The 17,678-nt window shown below is 42.9% G+C and overlaps 2 protein-coding genes across 5 annotated transcripts in view; both read right to left on the reverse strand.

Annotated features, from left to right (window-relative positions):
• Nucleotides 1-778: 778 nt before the first annotated feature.
• LOC144269318 (pancreatic alpha-amylase) lies at nt 779-12,396 on the reverse strand. The gene is made up of 10 exons (XM_077824923.1): nt 10,822-12,396; nt 9,240-9,386; nt 8,226-8,423; nt 5,090-5,320; nt 3,806-3,939; nt 3,593-3,715; nt 3,344-3,443; nt 3,095-3,216; nt 2,878-3,003; nt 779-1,039 (listed from the first exon to the last, which is right to left on the reverse strand). Exons 1-10 carry the CDS (start codon nt 11,020-11,022, stop codon nt 850-852), a joined length of 1,572 nt encoding a protein of 523 aa, XP_077681049.1. The 5' UTR covers nt 11,023-12,396; the 3' UTR covers nt 779-849.
• A 3,194-nt stretch (nt 12,397-15,590) lies between these two features.
• The window catches only part of RNPC3 (RNA binding region (RNP1, RRM) containing 3), a 38,247-nt gene continuing 36,159 nt past the window's right edge, over nt 15,591-17,678 (reverse strand). For all 4 annotated transcript variants that reach the window (XR_013346944.1, XR_013346941.1, XR_013346942.1 and 1 more), the window contains 2 exons: nt 16,714-17,660; nt 15,591-16,046 (listed from right to left, as the gene is read on the reverse strand). The gene's annotated coding sequence lies outside the window, so the exon portion shown is untranslated. The remainder of the gene's footprint in view (nt 16,047-16,713; nt 17,661-17,678) is intronic.

The following is a 17,678-nucleotide window of genomic DNA, read 5'->3' on the forward strand; positions in this document are numbered from 1 at the left end:
TTGAACTGGAGGCGGAGGAGAGAGGCCAAGTGATGATGTCACTGTCTCTGTTTTCTTCCAGCTTGCTGCAAAGATCTTTGCTATGATGCGGGTTAGTCCGCCCCCATGGTGTATGTGCCTCCTCAGAGAAGTCTCTAGGATAGTGGATTGTGTGTTGATGAGCCATTAATGCCGAGTAGCCATCAATAGCCACATCTTTGGTTGTGGGTGTTCCCAACCTCACAACATATTTCTGTAACACATGTAGTAATACTTCATACCTTCATGTACAAGGATAGTACATACAATTCAACAGGTTATTATTGTTCAACAGATCAAGACTGATACCTCACAAGACATGTACAAAACATATAATTATATGACAGTAGTGAATATGGGGGTTTCAGAGGGTCACAGGTTTGATGTGAAACAAGATCTTTTTCAATATTTTTGCATTGCCAAGGCTCTAACAGGTGCTGTTACAAGCTCTTGGGTCTGGGTCTTTCACTCCCTGATACAGCAGAGCCTGTGTGTGTTAGGTAGGGAGCAACATCAGCCTACAGTGCGTCTGTTTCTCTGCCTGCCTGAGTTTTGGAATTACAATAGAAAAATCATCTCAATTCATGGTTTAATTTCTCCTTTACTTCATGTGAAATAAAATGAAGTACTCTTTAAAGTGAACCATACCTGTAGGCCTGTTACACCATCTCAAAAATGTGTATCAGGATCAGTGCTAGTTATTGTGTAATAATATTACAGCAATGACACAGTATTTCATTAATGAGACTAAAAAAACCCATTACTTTTGTGCCAATACAGTTTATTCCTTGCTAGAGATGTTATACAGAGACTCATTCGTTCTTGCATGGATTACAATGTAGCATCAACATGAATTGCAATGAAAGGATCTTCAGCCTGGTTACTAATCTGGAAATTAGCCATCCCGTCACCTACAACCTGCACCTGTATTCCTGTACAGCGGTCACCTTCCTTTTGCCCAGAAATAACATCACAGTAAGTTCCAGCAGGAAGGCCTGTTTGCAAATTCACATTCAAGCTCCTATTTATAAAAACAGATTGAAAAGGAATAAATGATTATTCAGACTCTCCAGTATAGGTATTTCTCTTTTATTATAAAGCGTCATTCATTTGGCCAGCCAGCTGGCTTTGGGGATAGTGTTCTGCACTACAATATCCAACACTTGCGGTTTATTCTTGGGTCTGGGTCTTTCACTCCCTGATACAGCAGAGCCTGTCTGTGTTAGGTAGGGAGCAACATCAGCCTACAGTGAGTACTAAGGCCATTGTATATGCTGTCTATATGGCCTCAATGTGTCCATGCAGCCCTGCTAGACAAAGAAAGATTCCAGTTTGAAATGCCACCAGGCTTTGCATGTGTAGGCATGAGTAAGCAGCGGTTATCCATCTACTCCCATTCACAAAGGCTTCATATATTTAAAATTCAATATACAGGCTGGTGAATATAAATTATTCACTCATTTTTCATTTGACCTCGACATTTAAAGAATTAGCTTTTGATTATCTTTAAAATGATCCCACTTCTGAAAGGGCAAAAATTAATTAAAATTGAAGCCCCATTTCATCTGGGATAGACATGAGTACAAATGTTAATCTGCTGACGTATCTTTCAGACAGATAGTCTCTCTTTCATGCTCTCAGGCATACAGTTCTATCTGACAGCTCCTCCTCCTTTTGCATGAAGGAGATATCTACAGTGTAATTTACACATGAAAGACTCAATTCTACTCTACTTGCTGTATTTACTAGTATAAACTATGCCTCTGTGTGAATATAATTTCCACAGAAAGTCAATGGCAACTGTGAATACAAATCAGAAGACAGAATTAGACCCCAAATAACTAGAGAAAAAAACATGAAGACAGATGTGTATGATATTATCTGCAGGGACACTAAATTCAGGTATTCTTGTCAGTTTCCAAAAGTTTAGAGTCTTCCTTATAATTAGGCTCCTATTGTTCTTTTTCTTCTCCCAAGTCCTTCCCTCTCTACATACCCAAATTCCTTTTTCTGATAGTCCCATTAAGTCATCTCAGCATTTCTTGCACTCTCCATTGGAATCAGGAGGGCTCTTTTCTGCCAATATTATACTGTTTTGGGCTACCTCAGCATCACAGATTCCCTACATCTCTTTCTGCACCTCTGACTCTAAAGAAGTCTGGAAAAGCACAACAATGACCCTAACATGAAGTGCCAGCCCTGATGAGACTCTGCCAGGAGCTTTGAGGAATATCCAGAAAGGAAGTGGGCCTGGTTAGACACAGGAAGCCCTTTGTATAAGGCAGGAAGACACTTAAATGAAGTGAGTGATTCAAACCTTAACACACACACAAGATTGAGAACAATTCATATGCAATGCAATTCTGAGAACTGTGCTCCTCTAAAATATCCAATCCAATCATCAACTCTTCTCACCATAAAAGAAAGCGGAAAACTCCCAGCTGCCAGCCCTTTCTCAAAACTATCCCAGCTTGACCCACATTACTCTCAGTCAGTTCTCCACCCATTCCTCACAGCCATGTCTGCTAGCCTATTTAGGCCCAGGCCCAACACCAGTAGTGGCCAAAGTACCTCTCAGACCTGTGTGGTCATGCACGCCTCACTGACCAACCTCTTACTGCATGTTTCAAATCCAATGACCAGGAACCACGAGCAGAGTATTGTGTTGCTTAAAGAGCTAATGCTGGGTTTTGAAGAGTGCTTTTGGGAGTGGGAAGATGGTAGGTTTGGAGTTGCATCAGGTAAGCGCCTTGACCTGTCCCACCAACCAGTTGCCACAGATTCTATAGCCAGTAACAGGGTGTACCGGTTGACCAGGGGGTAACATTTTTTCTGGAGCTATTCACTCCTCCCACTTACCAGTCATCGTTATTAAAGACAATGAATCCTCTATTACCACGCCCAAAAGCCACTTGATTGCTGTCATTGTCCCACCAGTTTGAGAAAGGCTGGCCATCAACCACATTACGGAAAATAACCATGTTCCTGAAAATACAACCAATGGGCTTGACTTTAATTAAAATATCCCCACATCGGGCGAAGAATATATTGGAAATTGCTGTTTGCAGTGTCCTACTTTATTTGACGCCATCTGTGTTCACAGACCCAGTCGTTGCCACAAGTGGAGTCTGGATTAATTGTAACAGGTTTGGTTGATCCATCCTCAGAGCTTGGTGGTCCCGCCCAATCATTAATGTCCTTGTTATTAAACACAAAGTTATACAGATTAAACATTCTATCTGAGGAGACAGCTCAATGAAGCATAAAAGATGACACAGGGATCATTAACAGCCTACATACTTGTTCTCATTGATCATAAACCTACCTTTCCATTCTGAAAATATCTTGGCCAACGGTAACTTGACATAACACGTGTAAATCCATAAGGATGAGCAAGCATAAAGCCAAGTGCCATTTTATATAGTCTGTAAACCAAAGAATAATGAAACACATGAAGATACACTGTCTTTTTTTTTTTTGGTGGGGAAGGGGGGAAGAGAGGATGGGGGAAGGAGGAAGAGGAGGAGGAGGAGGAAGAAGAACAACAACAACTCTGTTGGCTGTATGAAGCTACCTGGAGTCCCAGAAGGTTAGAACAGAAGCTCCCCCAGCACCATGTCCCCTCTGGGTGTCATGATTATCTACAAAGACAAGGGCTCTGTCAGAGGGCATGAAACCCCAGCCTTCTCCCCAATTCCTAAACAAACAAACAGAGTCAAACACATTGAAATTAGTAGTTCAAATATTGCAGGAATCTAATGATTAATTCAAATTATATATATATTACTTTAAATAGGCCATCTTTTCTCCATTCCATTTGCGGATCACTGTACCCAGTTTGGCACCATATTTGAATTCAGTCACTCGGCCAGTTCCAAAGTAATCACTGCTTTTAATTGGCTCTCCACCCAAGTCAATTACCTAGTAGAAGAAAGAAAAGCCACTATTATAGTCCAATCACCTGGTTAAAAAGATACAATTCATAGCCCTAAATGCTGCTTTTAGGGAACAAGAAATCAATTGAATGTATTAAAACAGAAATAAGTTGGGTTACTTACTAAATCCCACTTATTGCTTCCTAAAGCATCCCAAATTCAGGTGCAATTAAAAAAGATTAAAAACCTCTTGTCTCTTCTCCCCCACTCCCAAATATGTCGTGACCATGAATAGATTAGTAAGGAAATACATGACCCAGTTCTGAAACGATCAGTTTGACAATAAAAAGAATCTAATGAGAAGTTTGACTTTAAAGGGACATTCCTGGTAGGTTTAGGTTCAAAATATTAATTCACATTTAAAATTTTAAATTGGTAGAGATTGTCTTCTGGTTTAAAAACAGTCATTTACTGATAAAAGTCATGTAACAATATTGCTGAGACTTGGGGGGGGAAATCTTGCGAAGTTATTTATTTATACTTTCTCTATTGATGCTGCGGAAGTTAGAGTTTTATTTTGTAAGTTGAGATCTATGTATATTTTTAATGATTATATGAATAATGATGAATAGGGGGTGGAGGAAGTAAATCAAAAGAAAATGCCTGAAAGAATTAATATACACATTTTAAAGTTTTGCACTGAATAAGCCAAGTAGGCTTGGAAACAAAGCTCTAGTAGCAAAATAGGAGACTGTGGGCTGGAATATGAAGTACTAAAGGTTAGAATCCACAGGAACTAAAACTTTTTGGTCCTGATTCTCCATTATTTTTTCATTTGGTGTGACCATTTAGACATCTACAATGTGTATGCACATGTAAAATCATGAATAAAATCCTGGCCCCTAGCAGTCAATGGGAGCATTGACATTGAAGTCAATGAGCCAGGATTTCACCTCAAGTATTTAGATGGTTACTTGATTGCAAACAAAAGGATCCATTTGGGCCCATACAAATTAGAAAGTGGAACATTTTGACATTAGTTCTTTGCACTAATTTGTAGATAATTCAGTTTTGCAAGCTGCTGAGTACTTCAGTCCTGATACAACAAAGCACTAACATACATGCAGGGTCAAGTCCATACTGTATTTGCATAAAAGAACCCATTTCTCCATAGAGTGAAATGAAAACGAGATTACCTCCTGGTAAATGAAAGGTCTCGATCCTTTGGAAAACCATTTTGTCGTTAGATTTTTCAGTTTGTCTAAAAATGCCGTCATGTCCCCAGGCCACATATGCTTGGAAGCATCAATTCTAAAGCCTGCCACACCAATATCAATAAGATCGTTCATGTATTCAGCAACTTTCGAACGCACATAGTCCTTCTCCAGGGCAAGATCAAGAAGACTGACAAGGCGACAGTCGCGGACCTGTTTAAAAAATTAGCTGATTTAAGACAATTTTCATCCTACGTGCTAAATGAAGTGTCCTGAACACAGTTCTTGCAAAACCATTGCTGAAAAAAACACAGAATAATATAGAATTACACAGAGCCCCCAGAAATTTTTCCCATGATATGTACTGTCAGTCCCCATGGAGCCACGCCCAGGGGAGCTGCTGGCACCAGCACCTCACCTGTGCCATGCTCAGCCCGTCTTCCAGCCTCGTCCGCCAGCTGTTGTGTCACTCCCCATCCCTGAGAGGGGACATGGGCTGCTGAAAGTGGGGTGAGGAAGGGCAAGCCCCTGGGGAAGTGTCCTGGTGCAGGAGCTAGCCCCATGACAATGGCAAGGAGGATCAGTGCTGGCCATCCTGCTGCCCTGTGTACCTATTCAAGGTTGGTCCCGCAGCCCCTTTGTCATGGGGCCAAATCTGAGAGGCACTGTGACCCCTGTGCACCAGGTTACAATGCCTCTCAATTTTGGCCCCACTGCTCTCGTTCCCTACCATGACAGGGGGGCTGGCAGGGACAAACATGAGTGCCCAATGGGCCGGCCAGCCAGCACTGTTCATTGTTGTCACTGCCAATGGTACACAATGTGCATAACATACATATGGCTGCAGGTGACACTGGGATTACGTATACTAGACTTTACTATACTGATATAGGACCTGATTCTCTACTACTTTGCATCATGTGGAGTTGTTTATATTTTACACCCACTCTGCATAAGTGTAAGTGATTTAGGAAAATGCCAGCTGAGAATCAGTCCATTAATTCTATACTCATAGGGAGGTTTGGAAGGATTAGATTTTTATCAATAACTGTCAGTGCACATTGATTTCACCATACACACACAAACCAATGAAAAAATATTTCCTCCAATAAAAATTGAAATTTACAGGTAGCACAGTGAGAAAAATTCTGCTTGAGAACTTATTGGTATTTGATTTTTGTTTTAATGATAATAAAGCTTGAACTTTTTGAATCTCAATGTGGACTATCATTAAAAATGATGTGACCTTTCCCATAATTTCCCACACCTATAAAATTTTAAATATAAATATAAAAATGCTTAAAACAATTTTTGCAACTTTGATGATTTAAATACATAAAAATTTTAAAAGGCTTACAAATAAACATCATCCATCAAAATTATACAAAATAAAAATCAAATTCTGCCAAACCTACTCATGGGATTTTAGTACAACTAGGAGAAGTAATCTGTCTTAATATGTCATTTTTACTTCAGCTCTAATATACAGATAAAAATATTTTTCTTCAGGATCAACTGCATGCTACTTTTCTCTTAGCATGAGAGTGCATGAGAAATTTTATTTTAGCTGGATTCATAATACAAAATTTTGCCACCAATTTTATTTCACAATTTTAAACAAATTCATTTTGACTATGTTCATGCCCATTTTTAATCTTTGCTTCCTGTAAAATTTGCTGTTGTGAATTTTCAATGAGATAGAAAATTTTAAAAGAGTATTTTAAAATATTCACAGAAAAAGAATGGTTTCCTATGGCAATCCTGAAAGGCAATGTGTAATCAAGTGTTTGATCTCTGCATTACAGTGAAGAGGCGAATAATAATGACACTTTAGCATCTTTCATCCTGAATGATGCCCAATCACTTAATGAATTTACAATCTCTCCCCCTCTCCCAGTCCTCAAGACAGGGACAAAGGGAAACAGAGTAAGAGAGATATACAGAGGAATACTTTCATGTACCATTGAAATGGGGTGAAAGATGCTGTTTAGCAATGCACAGCACCATTACCTGTCTGTTCAGGGCAGGGGGGTGAAGAATATTGCTTCCAAATGAAGCTGCCATGGGAATTTAGGCAATGGAATGTATAATGGAATTTGGTGAATACAGCTGATGACCTAAGACCCCACAGTGGGAAAAGGAGCTATCGAATACCAACTAATCACAAGAGGTAAAGTCAAGAGCTCAGTTGTGTGGCTCACACATAAGGGAGCACAAGGAAGAATGCTATCTACTCACACTTTTCTGTAGTACCCCGGCATTTGCATCCATATTTACTGATCAGGCTCAGTCGTGATTAGCATTTAAAAGATAACAATATCCTTTGAAAAAAGAAAAGGAGTACTTGTGGCACCTTAGAGACTAACCAATTTATCTGAACGTAAGCTTTTGTGTTGCATCCAATGAAGTGAGCTGTAGCTCACGAAAGCTTATGCTCAAATAAATTGGTTAGTCTCTAAGGTGCTAAAAGTCCTCCTTTTCTTTTTGCAAATACAGACTAACACAGCTGCTACTCTGAAATATCCTTTGAAATGACCAGCATGGCCTTAAGCACATTCCTAACTTTTATTATAAGAGTTATCCCACTGATTTGATAGGACTATCCACATGCTTAAAGTGCCTTGCTGAAATGTATCCTATTGGTTACGTAATTTTCACTACCCCTACTAACTAATTCATGGAGGGACTATTATGTGTGAAATATTGCTAAAGCTGGGCAAAAAATTTCTATCAAACATTTTTTTCCAAGGAAAAGAATGAATTTGTGTCTGTTTTGCCAAATTGTTTGTTGGGGAGTGTGCGTGCGTGCGAGAAATTCCTAAAATTTTAAAACTTCATTTTGACTTTTTTTTTTTAAAAGTATCAATATTTTGGTTTGAAACTACTTTTATTTCAAAATATCCCTTTAATTTCATTTAGTTTTTTAAGTTTAAAAAAACTTAAGATGGAACCTTTTTTATATTATTATTTTTAAATTGCCAGTGAACTGAGAAATCAGTTATTCACCCATCTCTGAGTTTTCCTGTTCCGAGGTTTTTATGTAACAGCAAAGCCCAGTAAAGAAGAGAGTGGGAGTAAGAATAAACAGGGAAAATATATTTTACAATTCTAAGTTTACCTGAGTCACATCATGGTAATTTTCAATGTCTCCACTTCCAGTTTTACATTTACCATCGTTAAAGTCCCAGGCTGAGTATGGCACAGCAGGAAAATCTCTGGTCTCTGCATTGAAATAGCTTCCACAAGTAGAACTATTACCAGAACCAGCACCAGACCCACACATGTGGTTGACTACAGCATCCACATAAATATGAACCTAGAGAGGAATGTTTGCATTTCAGTTTAATAAAACCAGTACCTGAGTGCCATTGACTAAATAACACTTATTCCCTCATTTACATTCCCCTTTTGACTCCCCTTTTTTTTTCTTCCAGAGCTTTTTCATGTGAGCAAAGTGATAGAGTATTATTTTTTTCTAAATATCCAACAGTGAGCTTACCATTCAGTGATATACACCTCATCTGAAAGACCAGACTGTTCGGGAGAAAATTAGATCATCTCTCTTTTTAACTCTGATCTCCTCATATCTTCCCTCCTGAGTTATCTGGTGCCTCACTCTGATTTTGAGTGCTAATGACTACATACCATTAGTCAGACAGCTGTCAAGACCATATGAAGTAAAGAAGTTAAATGCAAGCATCCATCTTAAGTTCTTCTATCTTCAAAGAATAAAGACTCCAATTTTGCTAACTGATAGTTTTTCAATTATACTAAATATTAAAAATAGGCACCTGTTGAAAAGCAACTATTTCTCCTGATTGTTTGCTTGTTTTAAAGTTTGCAAACCAAAAAACAAAACACAACAACAACAACCCAAAAAAGCAATTTTTGCTGGGTTTTTCTTTAACAGTACTTTGTTGGGTTGAGCTATTGCTGCATGATGAAGCTTTTGATTGACCTAGTCCTCCACTGTGAAGGAGTACAAAATGACTTCAGTTGAGAACTGGCACCTTATCTCCTAGGAATTATTGAAGAATAAACATTTTTTTCACTGGGAACAGGACAGAGGACTACCTGAAATCTCTTACATCTCCCCACACTGTTTATATAGGAGGAATTTCAAGTCTCTTACTCCAACATTGTTGCATCTGGTCACCATGTCTTTAAATTCATCATAATATCCAGATCGTGTACATAGATAGTAGCTGATTGGCTGGTATCTTTCCCACCACGGTCTCCACGGGTTAGTAATGACAATATTTTCATTTGGAGGAGATATCTGTGAACAAAGTGATGTCATTTGAAAATAAACTAGCAATTACTTATGCACTTGTTTAGTGTTGTAAAAGACATATAAAGACAGAGGGTCTGAGGCCCTGATCATCTGCGACAAAGAGTTGGCTCTATCAGAATCCAATCCAGGGAGATGCTCCGCACTCTCATCTCCCTTTGAAATCAATAGGAGATGAAGCGGCTCAGCATCTCAGAGGCAGTCCTTACAGACAGGGACTCACTGGGTGATCAGGCCCCTGAGATTGCTTATATTTAAGTGTTTAATGAAGCTGACATATGAAATAGACATAGGTGAGCAGTGAGTGTTTGTGCAGCCATTTGAGAAATGGTATGTATCAAATTGTAGTTGTCACACTAAAAGGCCAAGCTGCACTTTAGACCCCTTTTAGCTCCTTGAGTATACCCCTCTAGTAACAAGTTTTGTTACCCTCATCCCTCTCTGGTTAGAACCACACAGTCCTACAACTCCTAGAATGAGCCTCTGGGCTGCAGGCCCCCTGTTTACCAACAGTGAGAATATGACAGGCCAAACGGTATTTGGCACTTGGCCTGCCAGCCTTTTTTATCTAGGAGCCTGTGACTACTGGCTGATTAAAGGCTCTAAAAACAGCTTCTTCAAAATAAAGTATTATTTATTCACCCCAAAATACACAATACTCCGAGAAGTGAGTTAAAAAGTGAGGGGCCTAGATACATGCCCATGTCTTACCTAAACTTTATTCTCTCTTTGCAAGTTTTGAGTAAATTCCATCCAGCTCAGACCCCATAAACCTGGGTTGGGAGAAAGACAGACAGCCCCTGCAGCATACTTTCAGTGTGTCAGTCAGACTTACCTCCAGCCACAGCTGCCTGCTCACCCTCCTTGTTCCTAGGCAGTGAGGTCTTTGCCATAGTGTTCCTTTGGTCCCAGGGTCAGGAAAAATAAACTTACTAGCCCAGCTGGAGTCAGAGAGGTGGGTATTTCCCAATTAAAGCTCACTCCATTGCTCTCCTAAGGAGCTTTGGTATCTCTCTGTGGGTACTTTTATCTCTGTCATTTCCTTTTGTTCTCCTCCTAACATTCTCCTTTCACTTAATTCTGCATAGTCAAAATATCAGGCAGGTAAACTGAGGTACATACAATGGTCATAAAAAAAAATACAGGTATCCCCCTCATTTTCCACAGTAGTAAATAAGGATTCAGGTGTTACTTTTCACTTAGAGGAATATTTCAGTTACTCCTTTGGAGTGATTAAATAAATGAACCCCATCATGATGGACTGGTCTATTTTTACTGCTTCAGCATTTAGTACTTCCCTTACCAATTTCTATTTAGTTTGAACTTGGTGCCTGTCCCATATGACCTGGATTTTTACTTTAATAAGCAAAATGTGCCAGCTATGAGGCAATTTCACTCTCTATTAACATTAGAGGCTACATACCTGAACTCCACCAAATCCATTGGGTGCTAAATACCGTTCACATTCAAGAGCAATGTCAGCCCAACGCCATTCAAACAGGTGGACAATAGACGTCTTCCCAGGCCTTGTATTTGGGTTGTATTGTGCCGAACAAAGTCCAATGGCTGCTAGCAGAAGAAAGGTCTTCATGGTGCTTTCCGTAATAGCTTGTGCTCTTCTCATGGATTTTTATACTCGTGCAAGAGGGTAAAGTACATGGTACACATTACACATTTAAAAAGGCGAACTATTTTTAGCATGTATTTTGCTTATCTTGCTGTTGTTTTGATTGTTTTGGAATTGCTTATCCGATGAAGCTATGCCACAACCTCTCATGACAACTTTACTAATGTAACACTTTAAGGCTCAGTCCTGGACTACACAAAGGTGTTGTTCTGGTATAACTATATTGGTTGAGGGAGTGAGCTTTTTACAGCTATATTTATACCAGTGAAATCCCTAATGTGGACACAAATACACAGTATAAAGGTGTGTTATACAGTAGAGCTCATTCCCCGTCCTGCATAGGAATGTTCTACTGGTGTAAGGCACTGTCATACTGCTATAACTGTATCTGCACTAAGGGGTCTTGTAGGTACAGTTACAGGTGTACTACTTTTGTGTTTTGATAAAGCCTTAATGTTTTGTTCTGGGTCTTAATGCTGTCAGCAAAGTCAATATTTCAAAGGACTGTGATGTGTGTGTGAACAAATACTTATTGTCAAAACCAGACTTGAACACAGCATCAGATAATGCAGCTAAATCCTAATCTCTGAGGGTCTCTCAGAGCTGTAGTTTTTTAGTGGGTTGGAACCAGAAATACTAAATATTTGACATCCATCTGTGCTGCAGCTTGATAGAGCAAAATGATGTATTAAATGTACAAAATACCAGTTTCTCAGGGTAGCTTATGTCATTCATGCCCAGTCCTGGGCTGGGAGTGGTGTGGAGCTGTGTTGTGCTATCCCTCTTAGCTCCCTAGTACAAAAGGAGAGCTAGCAGAAAGTGCTTCGCCCATTTAACAGGTTCAGCATAGTCCCCACCACTGTGTGGCTTAACCAGCTCTCCAGGCTGGCACATAGTGAGGCCAGAGCCACGGCTACCTACTCTCCCACACCTTTGGAGTGCTATGCTCTCCTGGGTGCAGTAACTTCATGTTACTTAGCTCTGAATGTAGCACAGCTCCACACTTTGTAAAGCTCCTTATTATTTTGTGCAGCCAAGCAAGGGCCAACCAGCTTTTAGTCCTCAGTTTCCAGACCTCGTTTAAAATAGAGAGTCCCTAAACATGTTCCCTAAACGGTGGGTTTGTCAAAATTCTGGGATCTCTTGAAATGCCTCTGTGAAAACAACCTGGGCTCTTTTCTCCAATCACAACAAGGATGTAGAGCCTAACAGATTGGAGGTTGCCCGAACCCCAGCTTTTAGCCTCTCCTTTTGTAGCAGTGATAGTAGGACAGTTGAATTAGGTTAACTTGTACACATTTCCTATAAGATGATAAATATCTGTTATAACAGAGGTGGGCAAACTATGGCCCGCGGGAACATCCTGCCGGGCCCTTGAGCTCCCAGCCCCTCCCCTGCTGTCTCCCCTCCCCCGCAGCCTCTGGGCGGTGTTGCTAGCTCTGGCCGGGCCGCACGGCTGCGAGCTCCTGTCTCTCTGAGCGGCATGGTAAGGGAGCAGGGGCAGGATAAGGGGCAAGGGGTCCCATGGAGGCAGTCAGGGAACAGGGGACAGTTGGATGGGGCAGAGGTTCTGCAGGGGAGGGGCCGGTCAGGAGACAGGGAACAGGGGGGTTGGGATAGGGGTGTGGGAGTCCTGGGGGGCTGTCAGGGGTTGGATAGGGGGTGGGATTCCAGGGGGAGGTTGGATGGGTCGGGTTCTGAGGGGGCGGGAAGTGGTAGACAGGGGGTGAGGGCCAGGCTGTTTGGGGAGGCACAACCTTCCCTACCCGGCCCTCCATACAGTTTCGCAATGCTGATGTGGCCCTTGGGCCAAAAAGTTTGCCCACCCTGTGTTATAAACAGGGAGTTGAACTGCTTTTCTTGGGGCATGGCTACACTTGCAAATGTAAAGCGCTTTGAATTAAACCGGCCTTTGGAGAGCACAATAGGGAAAGCGCTGCAGTCCGTCCACACTGACAGCTGCAAGCGCACTGGTGTGGCCATGTTTGCGGCACTTGCAGCAGCACTGGGAGCAGTGCATTATGGGCAGCTATCCCACAGAGCACCTCTTCCCATTCTGGCGCTGTGGCTTGTGGGAAGAGGGCAGGGGGTGCGGGGCATTCTGGGTCCTGTCCCAACGCCCCGTGATGCATCGGTTCACATCCCAACAATCCCTGTGCTTCCGTCCACATTTGGCGCCATCTTTCAACGTTTTTTGTACTGCGCACTCTGTCTTCCCTTTCGGACTGTGGGAATGGAGCCCAAACTGCTGAGGAATGTGCTGACGAGTGTCGTCAGCACGTCACATTTGGCAGTTGAGTTATTCCTTATCATCCAAAGTGACAGTGAGGGCTCCAGCGATATCGACTTGAGTAATGCATATGACACGAGTTTGCTTGTGGCATTCACGGACATGCTGCTTTTGGGCTCGGGAAACAAGCACTGAGTGGTGGGATCACATCATCATGCAAGTCTGGGATGACGAGCAGTGGCTGCAGAACTTTCAGATGAGAAAAGCCACTTTCATGAGACTGTATGAGGAGCTTGCCCCCACCCTGCGGCGCAAGGACAAGAGATTGAGAGTTGGTCTGACAGTGGAGAAGTGGGTGGCTATTGCAATCTGGAAGCTGGCAACTCCAGACAGCTACCGATCGGTTGCTAACCAGTTTGGAGTGGGAAAGTCGACAGTTGGAATCGTGTTGATGCAAGTTTGCAGGGTCATTAATCGCATCCTGCTCAGAAGAACCGTGTCTCTGGGTAACATGCATGACATTGTGGATGGCTTTGCAAAAATGGGTTTCCCTAACTGCAGAGGGGAGATAGATGGCACACATATTCCAATTCTGGCACCAGCCCACCTAGCCTCCGAGTACATTAATCGGAAGGGGTATTTCTCTATGGTTCTCAAGGCGCTTGTGGATCACTGTGGGCGTTTCATTGACATTAACACAGGCTGGCCTGGAAAGTTGCATGACGCATGCATCTTTTGGAACACCGGACTGTTCAGGAAGCTGCAAGCCAGAACTTTTTTCCCAGACCAGAAGATCACCAAAGGGGAAGTCAAAATGCCAATTGTGATCCTTGGAGACCCTGCTTACCCTTTAATGCCGTGGCTCATGAAACCCTCCACAGGGAGCCTTGACAGCAGCAAGGAGCGGTGTTGGATCATATTAAAGAAGTTCTGTATTAAAATCACACATGAGTTTGACTCCCCATAGTTTAAATTCCAGGGTATTACTAATTAAAAGGTCTCTTGGTTTTTGGTCTCTTGGTTTTACTGTTTCTCCCCTCCCTGTATGAAACTTGCAAGCTGCTAATTGTGTTAGTACATCCTAAGACAGAGTCTGTTCTCAAAGCAGTATGTTGTAACAACTACTCACACAGAGAGAGACTCAAAGCGATACTTTGTAACAACAGAAACAACACACAGAGACTCCCAGCCCTCTTGTTGTATTTATCTCGCTTTGTTAACAATTGTGATTAAAATAAAGATAGAGGATGTATGTGGATGGATGCTTGGTGTGGATAATAAATGAATAATCAGGGAGGTGCCAGCCTAGGAGTTCAGTATAGATCGGTTGAAGAATGCGCAGAATGAAGACAACTAGATGACCCCAGAGGGCAGACTGGAATCTACCCAACAGCCTCAAGAAGGGAGAGCCGAAGAACAAGATAACATCTGGCAGCACAGAGCCGTCAGGAATGTGCCATCTGCTGATTGATTCAGCAACAGCATGATGAAGCAATTCCCAAAGACTGGCATAGGAAGAAATACCTATAAAAATGGAGTCTAGAAACTGAGAACTTCGGGGTCTGTTTCTGCAAACCAACTTCCAGGAGCACCAGATGTGCATCTGACAAGGCCCTGCTCTCTCCTCGTGTCCAGGCCACCTGGCTAGTGGCTTGGCATGAGCAACTCTAAGGCTGGTAACTATGATAACAACCTTGCAGAACGTGTGTGTGTGTGTGAATAAATATGAAATTAAATGGAATGTTATAGCTATAACTAACTGCTTACTATGATTCTTTCTGTATTCACAATAAATGTGGCATTTTTCTTATTCCCTTTAATAAGATCCTGCTGTTTTTTATTTTATTGGTATAACAGCAGTTCAACAACAGGCTGAGCCAGTGCAGAATGTCTGCGGAGTGTGCTTTTGGCCAATTAAAGCATCGTTGGCACTTTCTGTATGGGAAGCTGGACCTGGCCGACGACAGCATCCCTGCGGTTATATCCGCATGCTGTACCCTCCATAACATTTGTGAAGGGAAGGGTGAACAATTCACTCAGGCATGGAACTCGGAGGTTCAAGACCTGGAGGCTGAATTTGAACAGCCAGAGAGCATGACTAGTAGAGGGGCACAGCGCGGAGCTGCAAGGATTAGGGATGCCTTGAGGGAGCAATTTGAGGCTGAAAACCACCAGTAATGTCTGGTGCCCTGCACGGGAGTGAAGTGCAGTGGTTCAAATGTTAGTAGGAATCTGTATTTGCTACAATGACTTGCAGTGCCTGTTTCTTTCCTGGGATAAGGCATCTTTTACTTTATGCAATAATAAAGAATGTTTTCAAAGCCAAAAAAATCTATTCATTGAAAAGAAAATTCATTTATTAAAAAGAAACACAACTGCTTGGGAAATAGAAAGGGCAAGGGGGTAGGGTGAGGAACGGTACAATCACTGATTTGCGTATGTCCTGTTCTCATACTCAGACTTCCTGTCTGGAATGCTGTGTAATGAGTGCTTCACTTCAGGATGGCTATACTGCATGGAGATGGGGATAGAGTCCGCTTGGCGCTCCATATGCTTATCAGCTGATCCGTGCTTTACTGCCGGAGCACAGTGCTTTTGTGCCAGCACTCCTCAGTCTGCTGGCGGATCCTCCTTTCACTGTCCTGCCATTCCTGCACTTTCTGATTTTCATTACTTGAATGCTGCATTACTTCATGCAAAATGTCTTCCTTGCTTCTACGTGGCCTCTTTCTGTATCTTTGGAGTCTTTTGGCTGGTGATAACATGGACAACTGAGATCTCAAGGTTGCATCTGTAAAGGCAAAATGCAACACTTAACAGAGGCAGCATTATTCACACCAGACAGAACAATGATTCCCCTGTATTTAAGGGCAAGCACAGTCTACACAATAGCATAATTTGCCCGTCCCAAAGCGAGCACACATAACCCACAGGAGCCCCAAAATGGTGAATAAGCACAGGGTCAAGCGTGACTGATTGTTTCATGGCTGTACTGTCCTCTGGGTTTCTGTGTCTTGGGGAGAGCCAATGGTGGCAGGGGGCCCCTATACTGAGCACTGTCCCCACATTTTCCACAGCAGTTTGTCCTGGAAGATCTCTCGCTGCTGAGGGTGACCTGGGAAGCAAGGGAGGGTCTTCTACTATAATACGGCTTCCACCTGCGCCCATATGCTGCTTGCCCGTGTGCAGCAATGGTCCCCCCCACCCATCACGGCACAGTGGCGTGGACATGTTACCCAACTGGGACAAGGACCACAGTAGCTCTCCCAAGAAACCTGCACAAGCACATTGCTAAACTTCTGGATGAGACCTTTGAAGAAATCACTGAGGCTGATTACTGCAATGTGAGAAAGCACATCAACACCCTATTCCGCATCTACGCATGCATGCAGCCCTAATCCTTCTCTCCCCAAGAGCTCGCACCGAATAACTTCCTTCCCAAAATAAAAGCCGCTTACCGGGAACCTCCTCTGGTGTTTGTCCTTCCCCAAGCACTGGCTGCTGCAACTGGCTACCTTCCTCCTGGCTTAAGAACAGCTCCTGGCTGTATGCATCTAGGGATTCCGGGGTGTCTTCCTCTGCCTCAGCACCCTCGCTCCTGCTTCGCTCCTCCTTCTTCTCCTTCTGCCTTGTTGCACTGGGCTCTGAAGTGTCTATGGTGGTATTCGGAGTGGAGGTGGGGTCACCCCCAAAGTATCGCATCCAGCTCTTTGTAGAAACGGCAGGTCGCAGAGGCAGCATCAGAGCAGTGGTTTGCCTCGTGGGCTTTGTGGTAGACATTTTGCAGCTTCTTCACTTTAAACCTGCACTGCAGAGCGTCCCAGTCATGGCCCCTTTCCATCATGTCTCTTGATATCTGCCCAAAGGTACCATAATTCCTATGGCTGGAGTGCAGCTGGGACCTGACAGCTTCCTCCCCCCAAACACTGATGAGGTCCAGCACCTCACCATTGGTCCATACTGGGGATTGCCTGGCGTGTGGAGGCATGATCACCTGGAAAGATTCGCTGAGAGCACTCCATGCCTGGCTGAGCAAACAGGAAGGGGATTTTCAAAATTCCCAGAGAATTTAAAGGGCGGGTCTGAAGGTTGGTCACTTGAGGACAGGGCAGTAGAGTTCAAAATGTGATGACCAGAGTGGCTAGAACAGGCATTGTGGGACACTTCTGGAGGCCAATCAGAGTGCACTAACAGACCAGGGCGTCCACCCTGGCGCTGCGGTGCTCCAGTGGGGGTGCATCAAGCATTATTCCACTCTCCAAGGTGGAGTAGCAGAAGTGCTCTAGCCGCGGAGTCCGGGTGCTCTACGTGCCTTGCCAGTGTGGACGGGTAGTGAGCTAGGGTGCCCGGAGCTCCTTTAATGCCTTCTAACTCACAAGTGTAGCCAAGCCCTTTGATTCAAGACCTAAAAATTCGGAGAAAA

This window comes from Eretmochelys imbricata, chromosome 8 (assembly GCF_965152235.1).
Source record: "Eretmochelys imbricata isolate rEreImb1 chromosome 8, rEreImb1.hap1, whole genome shotgun sequence".
Lineage (NCBI taxonomy): Eukaryota > Metazoa > Chordata > Testudines > Cheloniidae > Eretmochelys > Eretmochelys imbricata.